General features: G+C 49.3%; 2 protein-coding genes across 2 annotated transcripts; one reads left to right on the plus strand and one right to left on the minus strand.

The window, feature by feature from the left end:
• Nucleotides 1–5,557: 5,557 nt before the first annotated feature.
• On the plus strand, nt 5,558–12,100 carry LOC122393923 (DNA/RNA-binding protein KIN17-like). The gene is made up of 7 exons (XM_043390401.1): nt 5,558–5,935; nt 7,656–7,877; nt 8,132–8,228; nt 8,568–8,870; nt 9,859–10,027; nt 10,875–10,975; nt 11,311–12,100. Exons 1-7 carry the CDS (start codon nt 5,727–5,729, stop codon nt 11,380–11,382), a joined length of 1,173 nt encoding a protein of 390 aa, XP_043246336.1. The 5' UTR covers nt 5,558–5,726; the 3' UTR covers nt 11,383–12,100.
• Nucleotides 12,101–12,176: 76 nt separating this feature from the next.
• LOC122393922 (protein piccolo-like) lies at nt 12,177–23,475 on the minus strand. The gene is made up of 2 exons (XM_043390400.1): nt 23,237–23,475; nt 12,177–16,939 (listed from the first exon to the last, which is right to left on the minus strand). Exon 2 carries the CDS (start codon nt 16,929–16,931, stop codon nt 12,312–12,314), a length of 4,620 nt encoding a protein of 1,539 aa, XP_043246335.1. The 5' UTR covers nt 16,932–16,939; nt 23,237–23,475; the 3' UTR covers nt 12,177–12,311.
• Between the last annotated feature and the right edge of the window lie 2,516 nt (nt 23,476–25,991).

The raw sequence follows: 25,991 nt of genomic DNA on the forward strand, positions 1-25,991 counted from the left end.
TTACGTTGCAAAATCGCTTAAAACTTGGTCTGAACTTTGTTGTGGTGCCTACAGAGTAAAAAGAATCAGCTTTATGACAGTAATGTGGCCTGGGGAAGGAGGTAATTTTAGGCTGTGACGTCACATATTTGAAAGTTTGTGTTTGGAATATGGGAAGCCTAAGATGTTTAATGAAAAATAAATGCCAGAACCGTGTTCCTGGTCATCCAATCTATAAAGTCGGGCACAATTTAACTGGTTTTAACAACATTTTAGAAGGTGGGATAGTCCCTTTAACAGATCTCTTTATCAAATCTATTGTTTAGTGTTTTTTTACCACATTCTTTTTATCTTTTAAAAGTTTAAACGCAAAGATGTACCTACCTATACCTACCTAGTACCTATATTAATATTTTGGGACACAATCCTCCACACAGGCTAGCAATAACCAAGTGTCAATATGCCAGGATTCTGCTTCAAAGGAAATTTAAAATGTGCTGAACTAATATTGCAAGGAAGATCACGGACTAATAAGATTGCTTATATCCGTCTTACTACCTGTTTTATTTACAAGGAAGCATTACCTACCTATTCTCTTAGTTACAATGCAGCAACGGTCATGGTAAATTCAGGATGAAGCAGCACCCAAGGCCATCTATAGACAGCACCCGTATAGAAGGAACAGTGCATAATGAATGGAACAATACTACATCTACCGTAAAGCGGAGGTGTAGAATCGTTTGGATGTTAGCTGCTGGCTGGCGTGGTACTGGTGGCCGTTATAGGCCACCGTCATGGTACGGCTTATGGCTTCTCATGTGCAGTCGTGTTCGAGCGAAGATGACAAACTAATCCTCATGTGTGTTGTGTCGCTGGCCTCCAAAATCCATATATATTCATTGCCCACCCTCTGCAGGAATTGCGAATGATTACAAAGATATTGCAAAGGCCTTTGAAGCATGCTTTAGTTGAAATAGTGTTATAGCATAGTACACTCGTCCAGCAACTTCACCAGGCATATCTAAGCACTTCATTGTTTGCAGTTCTTGGATAATACTGTTTTCAATTTGCTTGGAATCTATTGTCTTATTCACTGCTGCTTCTCTTTGCCTATAAATAGAGGCATAGGTGTATCACCTCAACAGGTTGGCATGTAGTTATCTATTACAACATCACTGCAAAACATTTTAACTGCGTAACGACAAATAGGCAACGCAATAGTGACGTCATTTCCAGCCAATGAGGTGCTAGTAGTAGCAGGATACCAAACCGGAATTTACCAAAGAAGTCGTTGTTGGCTCTTATCAAAGATATCCACTCGTTTAGCTTGCTTGGCCTATGTTTTGAGTGTTTTGAGTCGCGCACTTGCTGTCTCTCATCATCATTTATAGCTGATAGCTCGTTGCTCAAGACATGTTGAACGACTACGCCACATTTGGAATATCTAGCTAGGCAGACGACAGTTAGTATTTACCTTAGCTGTGACCACTGCCAGGCAGTGGCCAAGCTTTTAGCATTCATTGAGATGTGCTGACGAAATCAACAATGACGATTAATAAACACAAATAAAAATATGCTAGGGTTGAAGATTGATCTTGGCGCGCCTATTCTCAGGGCATAATTACGGAGCGAGCGAAGCGAGCGGAGTCTTACGTAGAATAACGGAAATTTCTGAGTATGAGCGGCCGGCCGGCCGGCCGGCCGGCCGTGCGGACGCTTTTGCGAGGCTTATATCTCAGCAACCACTTGACCGATTTACACGCGGTAATTTTTATAGGGTAGCTTCATTCCTTCTACCAAGTATTGGACTATTCCCGATGCATGTGAGTGACCCCTTATGCACGTGCCACGTGCAAAACGAAGAGGTGTCAGTTTTGCAATTGTTGCAATATTTCGGTAACTACTTGGCCGATTGCGCTGAAAGTTGGCAAGTAGGTAGGCACCCACTAGGCACTGCATATCCATGTGCCAGAGTTGGGGTGCTGCTGCACGTGCGCACGTGCAGGGGTCGTTTCCAGATCTCGAGAACGGCTGGACCGATTGCGCTCAAATTTGGTACACAGTTAGGGACCGGTTAGTAGGGTGCCGTGCAAAAGCCAGTCGGGACCCATTTTGCACGTGCGCACGTGCAGGGTGCCGCTTCCAGATCTCGAGAATGGCTGGGCCGATTGTGCTCAAATTTGGCACATCGCTAGAGACCGGTTAGTAGGGTGCCGTGCACAAGTCAGTTGGAGGTACCCCCTCGAAATTTCGCACGTGCAAGACTCACCCCCTCGCTCGCTCCGTTAGTCGCCCCAAAAGGCGCTATACTGGTGTAAGGGAACAACGGTTGTGGATTTCCTATATAAATTAATGAAGACATGCATCGAGCATTTGATTACGATTTTGGATTATCGTCTTCCAAATTCACATTGTCAATGGGGAGCTCTCCGCGAAACCTCCCTTACCTGTGCAGTTTTTTTTTTGCGAGAGGATAGGTAAAGAAAGTTGACTAAAAAAGATAGGTAAAGAAAAGTTGACTGATAAAGATAGGTCTATGGCTTATGTTCGGCATACAGAGACATGGAGTCAATAATAGTCGTTTTCAAGACGTTTGGCGGATGCACCTATTACCTAATTTGACCAAATCTGCACCAAACCTGTTTAAAATTAATACAGTAGAATCCGCTTAGCAAATCCTCGGATAATAAATCCAGCCGCTTATTGAAGCCGCTTGAGCTGTTCACGGATTTTCTGCATAGATACTTCATAGTTAACAAATCCGCTTAATAAATCCACGGACTCCGCTTAATGACATCCTGCCCGCTTCCAAAGAATCGCACTGCAGTAGCGGTCTGCAGCAGCTGTTCGAAGGAGTTCAGGTCTATCACGAGCTCAATCACCATGATCTCAAATAAATGTCCCGGCAAAGCACGCTCGACTGTTACGTTGGCATAGCGGGCATGACAAAGAGTAATTGTGGATGAATATGTTGTCTTAATCGCTGCGACAGCTTTAAGCAGTGTACGCTGGTCACTTTCAGGGGCTCCACTACGGTCGTAGGTTTGGGGGAGTGTTCAACCCTAAAACGCACGCCTTTATACATTAGAGTGCATTACGAAAGCCAAATTATTGGGGGTCCGGACCCCCGCGACCCCACCGGTGGCGGAGCCCCTGGTCACTTTCATTGGAATAAGTAAGGCAATGAGGATTGTTAGCTCATACCCTTGTATATGCAGGCCGGGGAACGGAATTACGTGCAGCTGCGATACATGATTTGTTAACGAAAATAACTAACTCCGGTTAATAAAGCCACCGCTTAATAAATCCAAAACACCTTGTCACCATGGTGGATTGATTAAGCGGATTCCACTGTTATTTATGTCATGAATTTATTTCAGTATTTTACTCGAAAATAATGTCAAATAAATTGACAAATGAGGTATAAAAGCATCTGCGCAACCTAAACTGATAACTTTTATGAAACTTTTTGAACCTAATTTGACCAAATCTGCACTTAATGCGCACCAAATGTGTACCAGATAGCAGTCGTGAAAATGGCTAAAAATATGGGTTTTCTAAAACATTTAGGAATTTGTGCAACTATGTAGGGGAGAGCGGGCCCAATTGAAACACGGGGTCAGATGAAACATGGCTTTATTTTCAACAGTATGCAACATATGGCGTTGCCGACACCACTGCACATCCGCGCTCGACCACTTCATTTGTCAACGGCGTTTGGGCGGCAAACGGACGGTAATTTTGATTTGACACTTGTTTTTGTGTTTTTGAGGGGCGTTTGGGAGAAATCGTTATTATGAATATTTTGTGATATCTCATATACCTTTGTTTGCTGAAAGAAGAACTCCTGGCTCCGGAATAACACCTTATTTGGCCCTTCATTCAGCATGATGCCGTCGCTCCAGCTCGTTTGACATGTGCTTTACGGCGCGTGCGAGATGGCGGGAGCGGATGGGGTCAATTGAAACGCTTCTCTGAGGGTCAGTTGAAACAGGGCCACAGGCCGTTTCAATGGACCCCGGTGACCTTTGCAATGGTTATTGTTCAGGGGCTGTAAACATTAAAGGAAATAGTCCACCTTTGAAATGAGCTTTTAAGCTGAAATAGTAGTCTAATAGAGCTCAATTTTTGACCCCTTTTTCTCCAGCCTTTTGCTTGAAAGCACACTATAGCCTGAGATATTTCTCATTTTTCTCATCCGCCCATTTTACCATAGTCTATGTATGTACTTTATGTCACCTATTATGAGGAACTTTGCACTTTTAGCTTTCCAACGACCTATTGAATGTAGCATTTGGAAAAGTAAACCGGACAAAATATCTCCTTAAGAAAGTGGCCGTAAAGAGGAAAACATCCCATTGTTAAGGATAGGTGCAACTGACCCCATGGGCTGGATCAATTGACCCTCGCATCGGGGTCATTTGAAACAGGCGTAGAGCTGTTTTATAAGCATGCGTTTGGCAGCAAAATATGTTTGAAACATAATTTTACATATCTTGAAATAAAGCCAAAAGAGCATATTTTTTCATGGCATTGTGCATTTTTCGATATGACAACTAGATCTCGCCGTGCATGTCAATATATAAAAAGTGGTTCAACTGGCCCCGCTCTCCCCTATTAACAACTACCGTTCTTGAGGTTTTCCCAAATCTTTGAAGCAACATGTGTACGCCGTTTATCGAGTTCACACACATACAGTCAGACAGACATGATAAGTGATGTCGGCTCGCATTCGGCATTAGCCGCGCGTTTGCTAGCTTTTCGTGGTTTCAAACGCTCATAGTTACATGTGATTCGATGTTGCTCCCATGCATTAGGGTGGATGTCAAGGTCACCTGAAGGTCAGGTCAGGTCATTGGCCTTTGGTGACCTCGGTTCACTTTTTCGAGTTTTACGTGTTTCTAGGCTAGTTTTTGGAGCTGAATTCGAATTAAAAAAAAACATTTGAACATTTACGAAGAAGTTTTGGTGCCTTCGTAACATGTTACGAAGCTGTCAGAGGCGGTTGACAGTTGACACCTACTACGAATACCTACCCGTCACGATCCCTACTGGTTGACCTGATCTGACCTGACCCGACCTGGTCTAAATGCTTAAAGACATCACCTGTGATCAAAACTAACACGATATTCGTGATCAGCACCCCGAAAAACCTTATAGCAGCCACACTTTACAGTTTACGACTTTCAAACAGGTCCCGATTTTCCCGACTTTTGGGTCATTGACCTGACCTGGAAGGTCAACTAATGACCTAGGAACTTAAAATTGGGTATCATCGGAAATGGCTTCTTCTCGTGACGGGTAACACGCTCGTTTTTTTCCGCGAAGCTCTAGCTCCATCAGGGGCAAACGGCAAGGGGGGTCCAACCGACGTAGTGAAAAAACACGTTAGAAGCTGGCAAACGCCACACACATGCGAGGGTTAATGCACAATGTTCATACAAGTAAACATATTGACGTACTCGACGTAGGCTTTCCCGGTCACGGTCGTAACAGCCTTGGTTTTCCCTTGGCAGCGAGAATCAGCATTAAACGTTTTCTTGCAGCAAAATAAAGTATAAGCTTTTCCATATATGGCGCAGAAGTTCTCATCAGTTGCGCGACGTTTGTCAAGCGAATATTTCAATGTATATAGGGCCTTGATTTCAATTTGTTTTGGTTTTTAATGAAGTGTGGTGAGATAGCAGCTTTTTGTGGCTTTTTGTGTGTGGTAAATTAAATAATTGTTAAAAGCTTTATTCTTTGAAATGGGCAAAGCAGAAAAAGGAACACCTAAGTGGATTGCTAATAGAGCAAAAGCAAAGGGACTGCAGAAACTAAGATGGTACTGCCAAATGTGTCAAAAACAATGCAGAGATGAAAATGGATTCAAGTGTCACACAAGTTCAGAAACTCATCAGCGACAATTGTTGCTCTTTGCTGAAAATGCAAATGAATATTTGGACAGCTTTTCAAAGTGAGTAAAAGTGGTGCTTGCGTAAGAGGCACGGTTGATGGTGGACATCTCGAGTTGTATTTCTAATTTCAATATTTGAAGTGGGGTAGTGAAAATGGTGGCTATGGATGTGCATTTTGTTTTCTAATGACTAAGTCAACTAGGTAGGTAGTAGGTACTCTAATCTTTAATGTTAACACTTGCTCCTCAGCCCACAAATTTCGTCTACATATCATGTTTTAAACCTGGTCAAATGAAACGATAATAAAACTTGGGGCTGTTGGACAGTTTCACGGTAAGTACTACCTACCTGTATTCTTGCCAATGTGACAGTTACCTGCTACTCCAGGAAGTACCACAGAGGAATTGCATGGGATATGAAAGTAGGTACCCTGTTGTCTTTTTATTGGGGCCGTTGGACAGTTTCACGGAAAGTATCTACCTACCTGTATTCTTGCCAATGTGACAGTTACCTGCTACTCCAGGAAGTACCACAGAGGAATTGCATGGGATATGAAAGTAGGTAGGTACCCTGTTGTCTTTTTCTAGTGCAAGCTGTGTTCACCCCTATGTTGTATCTGACATAACTTCCCACAGATGAATATATCAAATTAATATATTTGATGTTATTTTATTGTGCACATACTGAACCTAGCATACAAGCTGCAAAATATTGAAGGGCCAACTAGGGGATGTTTTAATTAATGTTATAAGTGCCATCAAGATAATTTATCCCTATCTAAACAAGGCTATCCATGAATAAAAAGTCAGATATGTTGTCAATTCTATGAAAGTGCAACATTTTGTGCTATGTTTGCTGGTTGTGGTGGCAACTGGTATGGAACTCACCTGATAATTAAAATTGTCCCTAAACATCAAATATTGATAATAAAAATGAATGTATTTGGAATAGGAAACTGGAATAGTTGTCACATTCTAGCCCATAGTTGTGTAATTATGTTAAACATTTCAAAATTCAAGACCACATTAAGAAATCTTGTAACCTAACATGCCTGTGAATGAATGGTCACCAACACTAACCATTGGGTCTTGGTGCTGAAAAGTAGCACCAAGAGTTGTAACCTTTGGTTTTGTAGGTCTGAAAGAAAAGTGATAGTAATTTCCCAGGAATTCATATATTTCAAATTTTTATTCCAACTTTGATGAGATTCAAAAGACCTTAAACACACAGCCTTGCATGGCTGCCTTATAGTAAAACAATGCAGCTGCTGTTTTGTGCTTTATTGTTCAGTGCTTTTTACTAGAAGCTTTTGTATCTCTTATGAGCCAAACATAAAAGTGTTCATTTTCAGCATGAGGCTGGCTATGAGCTAACTAAGATTTGTTGATAAAAAGTTCTTGTTTTTGTTTATGGAAGTCAAATTAATCTATTGAGGTTTGCATTAACTATTATTGCTAGATCCATGATTTTCACACCATTTGACTAAAATACAGTATTTTTAGTGTTGCTGTTAGGCATGGAGATACTTTTGCAGCTGCATATGTTAGAATTATATTTGATGCATATAATGCACTAGGGCGTGACCAGGCCAAGCATAAGAAGCCCACATCATGCTCAATACAAGATGGTACTAATTTTCAAATTACGCCTATGTTCTGTCTAGGTTTTATTTATATTAAACTTTTTTAGCAGTATGCCATTTTAATTGACCTTATGTAGATATTTGTGGCGCCTGTTGCTTTTTACGATGATGACAGACACACCTCGCCTGCGTTCCAGGGAGTTTGAGGAAGGCTACCTGGAGCTGCTTCGCCGCCAGTTCGGCACTAAGCGCGTTAACGCTAACAATGTGTACCAGGAGTACATCGCGTTCAAGGAGCACCTGCACATGAACGCCACTCAGTGGGAGACGCTCACTGAGTTCGTCAAGTACCTCGGCAGGGAGGGCAAGTGCACCGTCGACGAGACCGAGAAGGGATGGTTCGTCACCTACATCGACAGGTGAGTTTGATACTCTCATTGTCGGAGAAAAACAACATGAGAAACATGCTATTTTCGCAATAATGAATGAAAATCATTCTCGTTTGCTCTGATCCAGTTTCATCTTTGACGGGTTTGCCTTACAATACACTGACTGGTAACTGCGCACGTGTGATGTGTAATCTTGTTTGTCTTGGTCTGCACTCTACAGCTTTGTGTTTTGTTTGTGGAAACTTATCCCATGGCAACCAACGTGTGACCGTGTCCGTTCTCAGGGACCCGGAGACGCTGGCTCGCCAGGAGGCGCTGGCCAAGAAGGAGAAGATGGACAAAGACGATCAGGAGCGGATGCTGGAGTTCATTGAGCGACAGGTGAGCCTCCCACCTGCCGCTTAATGTCTGATTAGGATCTTCGAACGAGATCAGCTATTCTATACCGATGTGGGCATGCAGCGGTATCGCATATTCGACGTGCTTTTACGGGCATTGTGCAATTTTATCGGCTTTTTATGAATGGTTGAAACAAAATACAAAACATTGCAAAAATATAGATGAGCAGATGGGCACATGACTGCCGATCTGCAATATCCCAGTTGACATTTATTGATATACGACTCTACGTCATCTTTATTGAACTGCCGGGCTCACTATAATCTTCCACATGCGTTAGTTTGCTGTGATATTCTGACGACGGACCCTGTTGGCCTGCAGGTGGAAAAGGCCAAGGAGCAGGCCCGGGACACGCCCGCCGTCGAGTACACCGAGCTGCGACGGGATGACGGTAAGGAACCCATCAAACTCGGGCTCTCCCTCGCCGCCAAGAAGCCGGACTTCAAGCCGCCCAAACCGGTGAAGAACCTGTTGGCAAAGGACACGGCAAAGCCCAGCAGCAGCGGTAGCGGAAAGGAGGCAGACAAGAGCGGGAAGCGCAAACTGAGCGCCCTGGATGAGATCAAGCTGCTGGAGGAGCAGAAGAAGGAGAAGATGAACAGGAAGGACTACTGGTTGACTGAGGTGAGAACATACACAATACACATTGTTTTGTAGACGGGTATGACCTAGGTGACATATAATTGCAAGTATAAGTAGTTTAGTGGTAAGTTGCGAGTACAGAGTAGTGACGGTCATCTGCTGCAGTGCTCATATGTACCAGGCTTAGAATTTACTCTTGATTACTAAATGTTCAGCTGGCCGTTAGGGAGGTGTGATGATCATTGATCAGTAGACTTCCCGATCACCCACGATCTATGCGGTCGCCTCGACACGGGCTCGCAGTCGGGGCGACTGCGGTGCCAGATAATGCATGCATGTCAAATCGGCGCGCACGAATCCAGACCGAGATAGGGCGCGAGCGCAGCGGAAAGCCCGGCGATTGCTGCTGTCGATAAGGCATGGGCTGGCCTCCAGAATGCGGCGAACATTGCGTGATGAGCCCCGGATCGCCGAGCACGAACCGCGAGCAGCTGCGTCAAGGTCACTCGGCACACTCACGTTCGGTTATCAGTGGTTCGTCAGTGTTATTTACCGGCCTGCATGGGTGTCTTAGTGCCTTTGGGCGTTGTTGAGGCTAATGATACATAATGTTACGGCCCTGCTGTGTTCATGGTAGGCGTTGTATTAAAAATCGTTATCTAGAAGTGGGTGTTGAATATTAACCACGAAGCTTGAAATCCCGTGGACGTTCATAACGACGATATTGCAGAGTGATGAACAGTTAACAGGTTTCTTTTTTTCTCGCCCAAGTCGTTAAACAGGTTCCTAATGCTGTTAAACTTGATAACAAAAGTCAACATTTTTTGTTGTTGGAATGTCGAATGGTTTCTTTCATAGCGCCACTATTCACATCGCTCATATTCACTTGCACTCCATATTCCTGTTAAAGTGTTTCATGATGTTTTTGCACACGAGCTGCTTTCGATGAGCCACAGATTAAAGCGAGTTTTTGTTACTTACCTCTCTGAATCGAGCGATAACCCCTCTCCCCTCTGCGCTCGCTCGTCAGGGTATCGTGGTGAAGGTGATCACCAAGGACCTGGGCTCCAAGTTCTACAAGCAGAAGGGCTACATACAGGAGGTACTCGACAAGTACCGGGCGCTGGTGCGACTGCTCGATAGCGGACAGAAGCTGAAGCTCGACCAGCAGCACCTGGAGACGGTGGTGCCGGCAGTCGGTGAGTCACGCGGGATGGCGTTCGTCCTGTAACGTGCCGTTCCTCCCGGTCCCGTCCCATTATACTGTCTGTCGCATTCTCCCGTCTCTAGTATGACATGTCTAGTTCTCTTTGCCTCACTTCGTTTGATGCCGTTCGGTCCCCTTTCGTTTCGTCCCATCCCGCCCTGCTCTTGTCGAGCCGGGCCCGGCTCGTATCTTGTTTCGTCTCGTCTCGCCTCGTCTCGTCTCGTATGGTCCTTTCACCATCCTGAGCGTCCTCCGACCGTGAGACGGTGGGGGGGGGGGGAGTGCCGGTAGTGCGGGGAACTTCGGGATTATTCCCATGAGCTGGCGTGCGTGGATGACGTGTCTAACTAGGAGCTTATGGCTTGCACGGTGCAGTTTGGGAAGACTCGGGGAATTTTGTGTGATTGTATTGGGATTTTGTGATCCCGTGGTCTGCTCGAACTGGTATAACTGACTTGTGGTGAAAACTTTTGTGGCATGATTATTGGCTTTAAACTGGGCTTAATTGGTTTGCTGGTGCGCAAGGACTAAGGGATTACACGTCTGTGTTTTTGTTTTATTATTTGGACGCTGATACTGTCATCGGTTGCTGGATGTGCTGCTGGAGCATGTCACCTAATGAACATGCCAGTCTTCTTGTTTGTAAATGCTCGAGTCTACACATCCGCTGATTTAACTGAGTAGAAGTGGCCGCTGCTTCCTACCAATGAGCCTGAAGCTTGTATCGTGGTTAATGGCTGGGTCTATTGTAAAAGCTATATTTATCAAAATATTTTTGAACCCTTTATGTACTCTTGCCATGTCAATTTAAGTTGAAGTCTCAAGTTTACCCGTTTCAGGTCGGAAGGTGAAGATTGTGAACGGCGCTTATCGTGGCAGCTTGGCGAAACTCGACGCCATAAAAGAGAGCAAATTCTGTGCTACGCTCACCATCGCAGAGGTAAGCTGGTGGATCTTGGCTAGGGTTCAAATAAACTAAACGACTTGGGATAAGTTTTTTTATGTTTTTCAGGGATCAATCAAGACCATGACGTCTTATTTTCTTGTGTTAGTACTTTGGGCTTTATTTGAACTGTGATCAAACTGTGCAAACATATGTATTACGTATATATCTGAGCCGGTTTTCACTTTTTTATCAGCTCATTTTATCTCACTTTATCTTACAATCAGCTGATGTCTACATCAAGTGTCCCTGCTTATCCAAAGTATATTGATGTGCGTCCGTCACAAGCCGCTCCGGTCCCTACCTCACCGTGTCCGTGTGACCGCCGCCAGGGTCCGCTGAAGGGCCGCCAGCTCACCGCCGTAGCGTACGAGGACTTCAGCAAGCTGTACGTGGACTCGTGACCTGCCGCGCCGGGTGAGTCGACTCTGACTTTGTCTCCTCTCCGTGACGATGGCGGGCTACTCTGAAAGCTATGGCTATCGTGCGTTTATTTCCGGGCCTCCCAGTGAAGAGAGCGGCGCCGCGGTGCCCTCCGTAGTGCCGAGTGGCGCCCCCTGTCCGAAGAGCACCGCCGTAACTCAATGGAAGCCGACTGGTGGTGCAATGTGAACCACCATTCGCTGAGTGTGGTGTGGGCTAGTGAGGCGCCCTCTGTATGGCTGATATTGGAGAGGTCCTGCCGCGCCACATCGCTGTGGAACTGAAGAAACCAATGCCGAAATCGTGTGGTCAAGCATTGGTTCTCATCTCGGTTTTATGTGTATTTATACTTGAGACTGTTCAAGCTGTCGAGTTAAATAGTTGAAATTCAACTGGTCGTTTCGTGGATTTGTGCGAAACTCGTGTAATGGAAAAGACTATCGTGCATGTTCACTGTGCGTAAATGAACGCATGGTTAGTGACAGTGTGATGAGTGTCAAAATGTAATGCAACGTCGGATAAGTTGATTGCCGATATTACAAAAGATACGGTTTGGAGTCGTGGCTCTGACGGTCCATTGCTCATTCCTGGCCGTCATTTTGAGCTCTCCACTTGGTAGTGTGTATATAACCGATGTCATGTGAAATATCATCCATATCCATCACTCATTCTGACAGAAAATAAACTGGAAACGTCCAACTGTTGTTACACGCAGTATTCTGATTAAATGGACGGTTCTGCATTACTGTACCACGTCAGATGCATAGTCCGGTGGTGATTCTCCAGCCGTGTATTGACTACAATTGTCTGAACACGGATTTCACAGCTTACGGGGTCCTCCAGCCGCCGCACCAGGTCACATCTCCCCAGCCCCATCCTCCCGCGCGGCCCCCATCCCTCCGATCGCCGGCTACTTGCGCGACCGCGCGGCACTCAGACACGCGACGTACTGGTTCTTGTAGATGAGCGGGCTCTCATGCTCGTTGAGGAAGTTCTGCGCCGGCCGAGTGCTGCGGAAGGGGTTCTTCATGGGCGGCAGCAGGACGTCCACCTTCTGCTCATCCTGAATGCGTGCCACGTCCTGCGGACACTCGAGTAGCGTGTAGGCGGTGAGCACGAGCGGCACGCCGTTACGCACCAGGTACGGGATGGTCTCGCGCCACGTATCGCGTCGCTCGTGGCCCGTGGTGCGGTAGAGGCCGGCGTTGAAGGCGCAGATGGCCTGTGGCGGCCGGAACTGCGGACTGCGGCAGTAGGTGTGGTAGTACGTGCTCGGCTGGAACTCGCACGTGAATCGCTTGCCGGCCTTGCGGCAGGACTCGCAGGTGAAGTCTTCCTCGGTGACTCCCGGCCGGCTGCCGGCGATGTCCAGCTCGGGGCCGACGAAGACGACGTGCAGCCGTCGCAGGCGCGGCAGCACGTTCAGCAGGAAGACGTCCCACTTGGTGACGTTGTCGCACTCTGCGCTGAACTCTGCGCCCACCACGTGCACGGTGAGCTCGGTCAGCTGGCTGATGTGCGACTCCTCCGTGACGGGGATGTTCTGCAGGGCGTACAGCAGCGACAGCGGGTACGACGCCTGCTCCGAGAGCACCGCCAGCTCGATGTTGCCCATGCCGTACGCCTTGACGGGTCCGAGCATGTTGACCACGAGGAACTCGCGGATGTTGCCGGACAGCGGCTCGTACGTCGTGAGCATCTTGTCCGGCAGGAGAGGGTCGCAAACGCCGTATTGGTTCTGGTACGTGTGGATGTCAACCAGGAGACGCAGGTCCTTGCAGAACTTGGAGTGATTCTTCCGCAGATGCTCCTCACAGCAATAGCTGACCGAGTGACAACTGTGGCAGGTGTGAAGCTTTTCTGGCGTCGTCTCGTGACACGTCTCGCAGGCTCTTGGGTACAGGAACATCTCCTTTTCATACGCCTCCATGGGTCTGCCCAGCATCTCTTCACAGACGGTCATGTGCTTGAATCGGATCTGTTTCCACTTCTCGTGACTGCTGACGTTGAGCGCCTCGCGGTAGAGATGGTCCGTGCCCAGTTTCTTCATCTGTTTGGTGATGACCTTGCAGAGGGCCCGGTGGAGAGGCCAGTGAGCGCGCTGGTGCGTGGCTGAGCAGTAGGCCACCAGCCGACAGCTTCCGCATGACTTCAGCCGGCACTGTTTGCCGTGGAGACGCTTACAGACGAAGCAGGCATGTGCCAGAAAGACGGGCCGCGCGGGCAGCATCGTGTCCGCGTCTTGCTGCTGAAGGGAGGCATACTGGCGGCCCGTGTCATCGGGCACAAACCGGGGTCCCTCATGCTCCGGAGAGCTGGTGATGACGTGCTCGGGAGAGCTAGGCTGGCTCTCTGAGCCTGCCGGCGAGCTAGACGAGCTGTCCTTTACCGACGGCTTACCGGGAGAAGTGGCTGCTGTTGTTTCTGGAATGGATGCGTTCGTTGTTATCGCCTGAGCGTGGTTGCTGCCAACTGTGGACGGTGACGTCACCTTATTTGGCTGAACACCGTTTTCGGACGTGTCTCCATTACTGCTGGTCGACTTGGTCTTTTTTCGTCTTTGGTGTTTAGGCTTGTTAGACTTCTGCTGATTTTTGGATTCAGCTCCGTTCTGTGCAGCGTTTATGGGTGTCGTCTTTACAGGAGGCACTTCTTTGTTTTCTTCTGCCTTCTCAGGCGTCGAACCTGGACCAACCGCCTCTGCCACAGCCTCCGGCCGCACGGCTGGTGCAGGCTCTGACTCGCTCTTCCTGTCCGACTCACTAGTGCGATCGCTTCTCCGCCTTCGGCGTCTCTGGCGTTTCTTCCCGGCCTTGTGTGACTCGCTGGGTTCCTCGGGCTCCAGCTCTGGCTCAGTACGTAGACTGTCGAGCTGTTCGCCGGGAGCGAGACGCTCGCTTAGTGGCGCTGCCGTGAAGCCAGGAAGCTCAGCCATCGTAGCCGAGCCTTTTCTGGTGGCCAGCACTACGTCCTCGAAGTACTGTTCCGGTTGTGAGCTGAGAGACATGGGAGGGCTACAGAAATCGAGCGAAGGAGCATCCGGCTCGGGAGCGGCAACGGAAGGAGAGGACTTCACTGGGCTGGCCTGGTGCGGCGGAGGTGGGTGTGAGGAAGAAGAACTGGTGACGGCCGATGTCGTCGCCGGTGGGGAGATGGTGCTGGGCGAAGTCGCGGAACTGGCTACTGCTACGCTACTTTGCGACAAAGAGCTACGGGCATCTTCTACGATACGTTGTGGGCTGCTGGGACTAAGAGGTTGGGGAGCTGGCGTCACCGAAGTTTTTTTTAGTACCCCCTGCTGGTTTTCTGTTTGACCACCTCCCGCGCATATACCCTCGTAGAATCTTGTCTCGGCCGCATCATACACAGCCTTGTCGAACCAGGTGGCGGTGTCGGTTGCCTGAGCAGGCGGATCGCTCTCACTGCAGGTACTCTCTCGTGGTGTTCGACCCTGTTTCGTCTTTTCGCTGTTCTTTCGGCTACGGGGCTTTTTACCCTTTTCCGAGGTCTTCTCAGGCTCTGACACGGAAAGCGGTGATTGGGGAGTTAGCTTTTCTGGCACCATTTCTGGCGTTGACGAGGTCGCCGCGTCCTCGTAAAACTTGGTCTCTGCTGCATCATGTGCGGTCTTGTCAAACCACAAGTCTTCAGCCGCCTCAAAATGCGAAACCACTGGAGCAGCTGGTTCACTCTCACTCTGCCTCGGCGTGCGCCCTTTCGTCTTTTCGCTGTTTTGTCTACTCCGTTGCTTTTTGTTCTTGCGTTGTGCATTATTCACATCCTGAGGCTGTTGCTCTTTGACATCAGCTTCCGGGACCGTAGCTGGGCACTCCTCTTCACCAGACTTTGCTTGAGGCTTCTCTTCATGTTTAACATCAACGACTGGAGCTGACTTTTTGTCAGATTGGGATGTTTTATGTTCTCTCTTGTTACCTTTGGCGGACTTTCCCTTGGACTTTTGTTGACTTTTCGGTTCAACAGCGGCAGGAACCTTTGCAGGCTCTTCAGCGTCATCTTCAAGAGCTTGTTCGAAGCCTTCTTTTAGCCCTTCGTCACCACCCAGCATCAAGTCAAACGCGTCAAGAACCGGGGCAACAGCCTTTGTTTCTTTTTCAGTTTTAACCTCATCCTGCTTTTGCTTGCCCTTATTTTGCTTGTCAGCATGCTTCACAGCTGGCTTGCTTATCTGTGGCGGTTCTTCCTCTTCATCTCCGAACGCTTCTTGAAATCCATCACCCAAGTCATCCGCAGCCGACAGCAGCAGGTCGAATGCGTCAACCGTCGTCTGAGGGGCAGCAGCCGGCTGTGGCGGAGGAGGAGGCGGCACTTCCTCCTCATCCAGGATCTCCTGAAGTCCATCGTGTAGTCCCTCTCCGCCGGACAGTAGCAGGTCAAACGCGTCAGGCTCGGCGGCCGACTCGCTCTTCCTCTCGGACTCGCTCTTGCGCTCAGACTCGCTGGCGCGCTCGCTGCGCCGACGGCGTCTCTTCTCCTTGCGTGTCTCCACGGGCATCCAGTCCTCGGTGACCGGGGAGCACGGGGCCAGCGCCGGCGCCGGTGGTGGAGTGTGCGCCCGGGGCACCGGGTCGTATAAGGGCTCGGGACTCTCCTCGCGGGGCGGCGGAGGGGGAGGCTCCTCATGGGGTGGGCTCGCCGGCGGATGCTTAGCCTTTTCAGCGTAGGAAAGCGTCGTTGGAATGGGTGCAGACGGTGCGGCAGTGGGTGCTGTGGGAAGGGTGGAGAGCGGTGCGCTGGGTGCGGGAGAGGGCTCGTCGGACACCATCTGGTACAGATTGCTGGCGAGAGGCGCCTCCTGTGTGCTGGTAGGAGTTCCTGATTCGGCGGCTGGCTTATCGTCGCTCTCACTGGTACGTCCGCCCTTCTTCTTGCCGCGCTGTGACTTCTTGTTGTCTTGGACAGCCTCTTTTGGTTCGTCGTTCTGCTTAGCAATGGCAGTGTCGACAGGCTTGTTCGGGGGCGTGGACACTTCTACTGGCTTCTTTGTCTGCTGTGTTTCTTCCTTGTCCTTCTTCACGGCCTCCTCAACGGGCTTAACAGTCGCAACTGCAACAGTCTCCGGTCCCTGCTTTTCTGCAGGGGCTGCAGAATTTTGGACACTTGCTGCAGGCTCTTGTTTCTCACTTGGGGACTTGTCCGTTTTGGACTTCGGAGCTTCTTTAGCAGCCTTTCCTTTCTTTTCTGCCGGCTTTACCTCTGCCGGAGGTGTGGTCTTTGTCGGGGCCGCCTGCTTCTTCTGCAGGGCTGGCTTAGCTGCCACCGGTGCCGGTGCCGGGGCTGGGCCTGGTGTAGGCGGCGCTGCAGCAGCAGCCGCCGCCGGCTGGGCTCCCGGTCGACCGACTCCGTACTCGCGCTCGCAGGCCAGTCGGCGGCGCCTCTCCTTGCCGGACTCGACGGAGGCCCAGACGTTCTCCGACATGGCCGCCAGCGTCAGCTCCTCGTTGACGGCGTTCTTGCGGCGCACCATGTCGGACAGGTGATCGGCGCTGTCCGCCGCCTTCCGCCGACCCATGGAGGCTCCTGCGGCATACGAGGGAACGCCACGTCAGCTTCATTTATTGATATACTCATGGGATAGAGACAGTATGTTAAGGGTTGCAGACCCCCTAATCCAATAGGTGGCTGATTGGTTACTTTTAGATAGTGGTGTGAACTGTAAAGCGCTTGGGATATCATAACTCGTTCAATGCAAATATTGAACTGGAGAAGGGATGTGTTGCGTTTGTTATCTCTTAGACAACCATGGAAATCAAGTGTAACAGAAATGAAACACCATGTCTTATTCGGGTCTCTCTCTCTCTCTCTATCTATCTATCTATCTCTCTCCTCTCTCTCTCTCTCTCTCTCTCTCTCTCTCTCTCTCTCTCTCTCTCTCCCTCTCTCTCTCTCTCTCTCTCTCTCTCTCTCTCTCTCTCTCTCTCTCTCTCTCTCTCTCTCTCTCTCTTCTCTGCAGCACAAATGTTTCGGTTTGAGGCGCTATTTTACTAGCTATGCCTCCCTACCGCTGCAAGTCAGGTCAAGTACGGCACCTGGCGTCTAGCATCGTCCGGTTCGTTCTTCACTAGCCCTATGGCTGTTTTCGTCCTCGGTGGCTGACGAAACAGTCATTTGTTCGCGTCGGCAGCCGGTGAGGGCTGTCGGCCGACCGGTTCGCTCAGATGGCGTGTCTGTCGGTGTCGGGTCGGGACTGACGCGCTGTCGGAGGTGTGGCTGCGAGTGTGGGCACTGCGCCAGGCCCGGAGAACGGTGCCATCCCGCCGGTGGAGTCGCGCGGTAGCCAGCCGTCTGCACCATGCCAAAGGACAGAGTCGAGGTGCGAACGGGGACCAGACGTGCGCTTGGTCCGCGTGTGTCGCCTGTTTGTCGGTCTGCGGGCCCTGTTTGTCGGATCGCGGGACTGGCGCCACCCATTGATCGGGCTGGAGCTACTGCTGGCTTCCCCAGCGAGCCGACCGATATGTTTTCAGCAAAAACCGCGGCTACAAAAACCTGCTGGCAACGTTTTCATTTAAAAAGATTCTTCTAAGAAGAAATCAATGATGAATGGGGCGCTATCATCTGATAAGGCCACTTTCATATCTGCATCAATCATGGTCCGATTCGGTCTCAGATCGGCCGCTGATTGGTGACGCTCGGAGTTTGTTTATATTGGCTGCTGAGCAGGTGGCTCGTTTTTCATCGACATTTGTCGTCACCCGGCCGAAGGTCCTCAAATCGACCGTATCACGGGACCAGCAGCCATCTCACCTTTCCAAAGCAAACACGCGCTGATTCGTGCCCCTTGACCTGATCGGAGGAATACCTTCCCCGCGAGTGTTGATTTTGGCACCCGTATCGTCATTCACGAGTGCATTGACGTAAGAGAGGCATGCTGTTCTTGTGACATACAAACATTTTGTGCCTAATGCTTGGTGGTTTGTGCCAAGGTTTGTCGAACTAGTTGGAGCGTTTAAATCCGAGTTGTTAATTCGGCTTCAATGACATTCTCTTCGTCTATATTCTCTCTACCATGCTAACTTTTAGTAAAATATTACTCAAATGAGTCACTGAGGTGCCAGTGACTCACCATCTGAGCTCAGATCGGCCCCCCGTCGCCCATGGCCTGGCGCCGCCCCTGCCGTGCCAGACAGGCGGCGAGCTGGGACAGCCAGCTGTATGTGCTGCTCGGCAGAGCTGCGCAGACTCACCAGCTGACTCTCATTGATCGCCAGCGGCAAGGGCAAGGCTGGCGAGGGGCGCGGCGGGTCACCCGCTCCCAGCCAATGTCTGTGGGAGCAGGCGGGCACCCAGTCCCATCTGTAGCAGCGGGTGGGGCACCCTCTCCCAGCTAACCCTGTGGCAGCGGGCGGCGCGGCGGGTCACCCGCTCCCAGCCAATGTCTGTGGCAGCGGGTGGGGCACCCTCTCCTAGCTAAACCTAGTGGCAGCGGGTGGGCGGGGCGAGGCGGGCACCCATTCCCATCTGTGGCAGCGGTGGGGCACTATCTCCCAGTTCAGCGGGCGAGTCGGGCTGGATGGGCAATCACTCCCACGTAACGTCTGTTATAGCCCTTGGAATGAGCGGGACAGTATTTTCATCGAATATCTGTGGCAGTAGGGGGGGGGGGGAATTACCACTCTCATCTAACTTCTGTGACTGCGGGCGGGACAGCTTTCCATCCCCTTCAATGACGGTTTGATGAGTCACCGCTCACCACGACGTTGGGTTTGGACTGGATCAGATACCTACCTTTTCAGTAGGTGTAAAAATCAGCCATCCAGTGTTCAATAGGCCTCAGCCATATCCAATGTATGATTTTCATTTGGTGTAAGTTGAATTTCCATAAGGAGCAATTTCCATAAAGGAGTGTTTAAAAGAACTAAGCACTCAAACGCTTTTAAATTGATAAGCCTATTGGTCATGTTATCAGAAAATGCACTGGCACTTATTACACATCTAGAAAGGTGGTTTTGACGGGGTGGAGGCATACTCTTGAAAAATTGCTCTTTTAAAAACTAGGAATTCGTTTCCGTGTGCTGCTGTTAAATTGTAACAAACTTGTTCTAGCTTTAACCTGTTCATACCTCTTTCTATGCCAGGTAAATGACCGAATTTCGTCAATTTAGGACGCTGCGAGGGAGCCATATAACCCAAAAGGCCCTGGATCTGCCAATGTGAAGATATGACAGAGAGTTTGACATAAACGCTTTTATTCATATCCCTGGGATAACTCATAATCTTGAATATGCCCACAACATTTACAGTTATACAGTAACATACTGTATCGAGTTTCTGGCCTATACAAGAAGACTGTTACTTAGAAGACGGTACCTAAAATAAAGGCTTAGATTTATGTATTTCACCATAGCTACAGATCTATATAAGGATATCTACGATTTCGCATTCGATGCTTAAAATCTAGTGCATTGCATCTGTACTGCTGTAAACTTTATGCGATTTCGGTTGAAGTGCCGACTTTGGGTGTAAACGAGGGCCGGGTCGGAGTCTCACAGCAACGACTTGGGAGCATGAGTGTGATATATTTGTGTTCATTTGTGGTTAGAAACTAAGGCAACCTGCATGTCATTTGCATGTCATTTAGCATGGTCTGACAGACCACTGCATCAGTTATTCTGAAGACCCGTTTTTAATGGGATTTAAATGGTCGTAGATCGTAGATGACTGGAGCCAGCACCAACATATTCAGCTGAGCTTTTTTTAGGGATGGGCGACTGACCCGACTGTCACGTGTGTTTTTCATCCAGTTTCGCGCCGTTCGCGTTTTTACTTCTGGACGATTTGGGCAGCAGTGAGCAGTTCGCGCCGGGTCCCATTTCTTCAGAGTGCTGTGGTCGCACCAACTCTGGGTTTTCTGCCGACTGCCGTGACAGTTGCTGGCGTATCCGCGACATTCTTGGCGCTGCCCCGGCGTCCAAGAGACAGCGTCGGGCGCCGTGGCCCGCGCCAGTGCCAGTCAAAACAAAACCAGTGGACGGTGCGCCGTCCTCCGCGGTCGCCGCTCCCGCTGTCCTATCGAGCATGCGTAGATATCCCGCGTTGGGTTATAAGTATCATATTGAAGTGTCCAATTTTGACATATTTACCATTATCCGATCGAGTTTTCATCGGCGCGGCGCCCGCAGCACGATTGGCTGGCCAGCCAGTCGGCCAGCCTGCCTGCCTGATATATAGGCTGTTCCGCCGACCACCAATGCCATGCGGGTCAGTCTATATTCAGGTATCGGGATTTCATGGGTGGCTGGCCGCATGGAGAAGGCGCAAACGCGAAAATGTTGGGGTCGGAACGGAACACTTTGGGAAGGATACGATCTACACTCAAACCAAGATGCTTTAGGATTTGATTTGAACAGCCTAGAGGTTCTCGGTGTAGCGGACACAATGTGACCCGAGTAGGCATTTGAACCTTTACCTATATTTACGAGTATTTCTAGTTTTCATTCTGCAATCGCAGATTAACATTTATTACCTACTTTTGTGCTAAATAAAGTTCTGTTCAGTATGGTTAACACAGCAGTATAAAATTCATCTCGTTTTCGGGAACAACTCTCAACACATATTGCAATTAAATAAATGCTGTCTAGTGTCTATGAAACAACGATGTAATATGTATCATGCTGATATCCAGGAATCAGTTTTCAGACTGAAATAACATTTTCTATTTTGGAAATGAGTCCCCGCTATTAACGTTTTTTTTTTGTGCCCGCACTGCATGCCACGGACCTCAATTCACAACTCATTCTCCGTCCGCTTCTCTCGCGGGTGCAACTTTACGGTAAAGACTTGCGGGATTTCCCGGTTGCAGTCTGCAGACAAGTTATCTCTACAGGCTCACGTGTGGAAGCCGAAGTCTGCCCCTGTCCTGTTTGTTGACACTGTAGGGGACGGACATTGGCAGACATTTTGCATGGAACAGCAGCTTTGATAAGCTCAGCGTGCAACTGGACTCTCGAGAGTCATATGTGTCGACTTTGTGTTCAGTGCATTGCATATAAGCACTAGCTTGCGCAGCAATTTTGTAATATGCCTGTATATGTTTCGTAAGAAAGCATCATAAGAGGCATTATGTGCGGTTTTGCTAAGCTCACAATTTTGTGTCACGTATAGTTAGAAAATATCATAAAATGTATTGAACAGGTATTGGACCAGTAAAACGCCTTTTGGGCGACCAACGGAGCGAGCGAGAGGATGGGCCTTGCACGTGGGAAATTGCGAGGGGGTACCTCCAACTAACTTGTGCACTGCACCCTACTAACCGGTCTTTAGCGATGTGCCAAATTTCAGCGCAATCGGCCTAGCCGTTCTCGAGATCTGGAAGCGGCACACTGCACGTGCGCACGTGCAAGCGGGGTCCAAACTGACTTTTGCACGGCACCCTACTAACTGGTCCCCAACCGTGTACCAAATTTGAGCGCAATCGGCCCAGCCGTTCTCGAGATCTGGGAGCGCCCCCTGCACGTGCGCACGTGCTGTAGCACCCCAACCTTAACACATGCAGATGAATTATCTGATGGAGACCTAACTGTGTACCAAGTTTCAATTCAATCGCCCCAACCGTTGTGCCGTTATTGAGGTTGCAATTTTGGGGGTTCTTAAAAAATGTCCAACTTTACCACGCGCCACGTGCGGTGGTTGGCAAGAACGCATGGTGGCCATCACACCACAGAACTTTTACGTCCAAGTGACATTCAGTAAAGAAGACCGCTTGTCAATCGGATGTCCCGTTCCTAAGATATTAGCTTTTGAAGAGCGTCCCCACGGCCGGCCGGCCGGCCGCTCATACTCAGGATTTTCCCTTAATTCAGTATGAGACTCCGCTCGCTTCGCTCGCTCCGTAATCAAATACAAACCCATCTAGACCATTTTTGATTTTTTCAACAAGCCAACAATGGTGTCTTTCTTCAGCCTGGCTCCTGACAGGCAACTCGTAATCTCCGCACTCGTCTGCCTATAGTTCACATCGGATTACCCCCTGGCCCACTTGGTGTGAGTCAGTGCCATGGTGCAGTGTTTCGCACGTGCTCCACAGTGTTATCGAACGAGAGGGGATCGATTTACACGAGTCGCTGCATCACGGTCCGGATCGGAGCCCGGAAGTGCAAAAGAATGTGCGCGTCGTTTTTGTAACATCATAAGCCTCCAATTATACCTATTAGCCTACGTAACGTTACGCAAAAAAATATGACAAACTCCTAATGCCATGTTATTAAAGGGAAATAAAAAGTGTGCAAATGTATCGTGGATCAGCTGCAGCCAGCAATAGTCGCAGCTTCGCACTATTCCCACATGAAAATGAAATGGAATCAGTTTGATGGTTTTTTTTCTGGCATATGGTTTCTTAAGCGTGTCATTACGGCATGGCGGCAACCCGTGTGCTACATTATTCATTAACACATGCCTCATGATACGAATTATAGGGTCTTAAATGGTTATGCTTGCATCATGCAAAACAAATATGAATCAGTGACCGAAATGTTATTATGGAGCCTTCTTACCTAAGAAGGCATAAGTGACATGCTTTTTGTGTTCTTTAGCTAGTGACTGTGCCCATAGTTCAGCCGTAACATGATCGTTTTATCAGCCTCTGTGTGTTTGCGCCGGTTGGAGGCCAGTCGAGGGGGTCGACCCGGTCAATACTGGAGCTGCAGTGGCCCCGCTCTCTACAGTTCAACCGCATATCCTTCTTATACCCGACCTCCTATATCAGTCAGCGCTTCAACACTGGATCTCGTACCAACCACAGGCTCATATTTTTTGTCTGAAACATAGCCTAGCTCTAAAATAAAACCAGGACCGTGTTCGGTATTGTTGGAGACCCACCTCTCTGCAGTGGCTCGACACTGCACTCCTCTGGCCTCTGTTTCTGCCGGCTCGGTGACCGGACGAGCTGTGGCGATCCTCTCTGCGAGCTGCTGTCGCGTCCGGGGCTCACTTGTCACTGACCGGCTCTCCGGACACCAGAATAGCGCCGTCGGCCACGGCGACGCGCTCCGGTCGCTCGAGCGTCGGTGCGTCGGGTGCGACGGCGGTGGCGTCAGCCGGCCGAGGGTGCCCGCCCCGCCCCGCCCCGCCCGACGCACAGTGGGCCGATATGCCATTCTAGCGCGACAGGGCCTGAATCTTCGAACGGAACCCTTGGTTTTTCGCGAGTAATTCGCGTAAAAAACGGCCGATCGCAACGAAACTTTCAGTACCCTCGCGATAACTACTTTTACAGCTAACCTGAAAATTTCAATTCCCTGACCTTAATGATCTTTGACCTGTGACCTTCTTTCGAAACCATGTTTGGCCGGAATCGCGATTCAGCGTATGTCGGCTCGCATTAGCCGCGTGTTTGCAGTCTTTTCTTGGTTTAAAGCTTTCAAACATGGGATATTATGTTGCTCCCATGCATTAGGGTGGGTGTCAAGATCACCAGAAGGTCAGGTAAGGTCATTGACCTTTGCTGACCTTGGTTCACTTTTTCGAGTTTTACATGTTTCTAGGCTAGTTTTTTTAGCTGAATTCGAATCTAGCAACCAATTGAACATTTACTATGCAGCTTTGGTGCCTTCGTAACATGTTACAAAGCTGTCAGAGGTGGTTGCCACCTACTGCAAATACCCGGCAAAACTCTTACTAGTTGACCTGACCTGACCTGACCCGACCTGGCCTAAATGTATGAAGACATCATCTATGATCGTAAATAATATTATATTCGTGATCAGCACCCAAAAAACCCATAGCAGCCACCCTTTACGACGTTCTAACAGGTCCCGATTTTCCCGACTTTTGGGTCATTGACCTGACCTGGAAGGTCAACCGATGACCTAGGACCTTACAATTGGGTATCATCAGCTTCCTCTTGTCACGGGCAACACGCTCGTCTTTTCCGCGAAGCTCTAGCTTGATCAGGAGTGAAACGGCGGGGGGTCCAACGGACCCCTTCTATACGTTCGCGGCTGGAAAAACACCACTAGGAGCGAGGGTTAAGCCAAATCTGAGGGCTTATTTCAGGAAGACCGCTAAAAGAGCAATTGAATGCACTTTTCCGCGACGATGTAGCTCTATTGGTCCCCGAGGTAAGAGCCGGTTTTCGATAAATGTCGATAAATGCAACATTTTACCTTTGATGACCTCTGGTGACGTGACCTTTGACCTGACCTAGAAATGACTAATTACTCCATCTGGAATTTCGGGCGCTCTTTCGAATGCCATTTACTACGTGTTGCTATGTGGCCCAAGAGACGAGTTAGAAGGGGAGTGTTCAATCAACACCTCCCGGCCCGGCGCGTTTGACGCCGAGCACCGGTCCGGCGCGGGTTGATGTTTGGCTGCTTCATCCAAAGTCGCAAAAAGTCGCAAAAAATGACTGTTGGATCTTGTAGTGCAATGAATCATTGACATGTAGCGAGATTTTCGAAGCGGTACTCTGCGGTACTTTTTTTGAAAGTCTATTTGTGTGTGACATCAATTATGTGAAATTATATTTTCGTCTTTAAATCTTTGCGGTGCCAATACATCATAACCAAGTAAGAGTTCGCCATTTTGATGTGGTTATGTGTGTTCTGCAGACCCGGAGCTATCGTTTGATGTATATAAATGTGGAATTCCTCCTCAAATTGTGATTGTTTTCGTGGATCAAAGATACGTTGTCGAAAAGTGCGGGGGACGAGTTCGGTCCAAACGATTCCGAAGTTCGTGTTTAAGCTGAGTTTTCGCCATGAAATAGCAATTGTGTTGGAAAACAAAGACCACAGCAGTGTAGTATGATCATTTTTGAACAAATTGGTATAGGTTTCATTGCACATCCACAAAGTTCGATTTTTTTGCCCATGTCGTGCTAGACCTGGCGGTCGGCCCTGTGTGCGACGGGACATACGAGCCTGCGCGACAGAGTGCGGCTCCCACTCCCCGTCTCGGGGATGGGGGGTTAGGAGGTTTGCATGGGCAGGTTATAATTATATTTGCTTTCGGAATGGCTGAGGGGAGTGGTGGAAGGGTAGAAGCTCACCTCACCTGACGGTGGTAGTAGGTATTGATTCGGGCCGCTCCCCGCCCCAGGAATGGAAGCCGTTATGGCGTCGTTGTCCCCGAAACCGTTACGCCAGCGTTCTGACTACGTAAGGTAAGGCCGGTGGATGGATATTAGCTGTCTCTCTCCTGCGCAGTTGGGGCGTCAGACCATCACCGGGGCTCCATTACCCCTCAGGTGTGTCCTGGTCTGAGCCGGCGCGCTGACCCGACATCTGTGCCTGTTTACCTCTGAAGGTGACCACCTGCGACCCGGTCGGGTCGGCACAGTGGCGTCATGACGTCACCGTTCCGACGGACACAGCTGAAAATCGATGGCGAGCCGGCGTTTCGGCACGGCTGCGCCACAGGTGACGACCTTTGTTCCACCCTTGGGCAGTGTTCCCGGTCACTGCGGCACTCCGTGCGGCGGAATGATGGGGTCAGGATGGTGAAATCGCTCAGCCCTCACCACTCAGATGGATGTCCATCAAGCAGGTTTGTTACGTGCCATGGAGCATTCCAAAGCCTAGTCTGGGGCGTGGGCTGAGCAGTGAGCAGTGAGCACTAACCGGACGGACAC

The sequence above is a fragment of the Amphibalanus amphitrite genome, unplaced genomic scaffold (assembly GCF_019059575.1).
Source record: "Amphibalanus amphitrite isolate SeventyFive unplaced genomic scaffold, NRLGWU_Aamphi_draft 000562F_arrow, whole genome shotgun sequence".
NCBI classification, from domain to species: domain Eukaryota; kingdom Metazoa; phylum Arthropoda; class Thecostraca; order Balanomorpha; family Balanidae; genus Amphibalanus; species Amphibalanus amphitrite.

What these genes read in the sequence shown, in the direction of transcription:
- LOC122393923 (XM_043390401.1), top strand. Translation starts at nt 5,727, where the DNA reads ATGGGCAAAGCAGAAAAAGGAACACCTAAGTGGATTGCTAATAGAGCA. An exon ending in TGGAGTTCATTGAGCGACAG is followed by an intron (nt 8,229 to 8,567) that starts GTGAGCCTCCCA and finishes GTTGGCCTGCAG; the next exon opens with GTGGAAAAGGCCAAGGAGCA. An exon ending in CTACGCTCACCATCGCAGAG is followed by an intron (nt 10,976 to 11,310) that starts GTAAGCTGGTGG and finishes GACCGCCGCCAG; the next exon opens with GGTCCGCTGAAGGGCCGCCA.
- LOC122393922 (XM_043390400.1), bottom strand. Translation starts at nt 16,931, where the DNA reads ATGGGTCGGCGGAAGGCGGCGGACAGCGCCGATCACCTGTCCGACATG.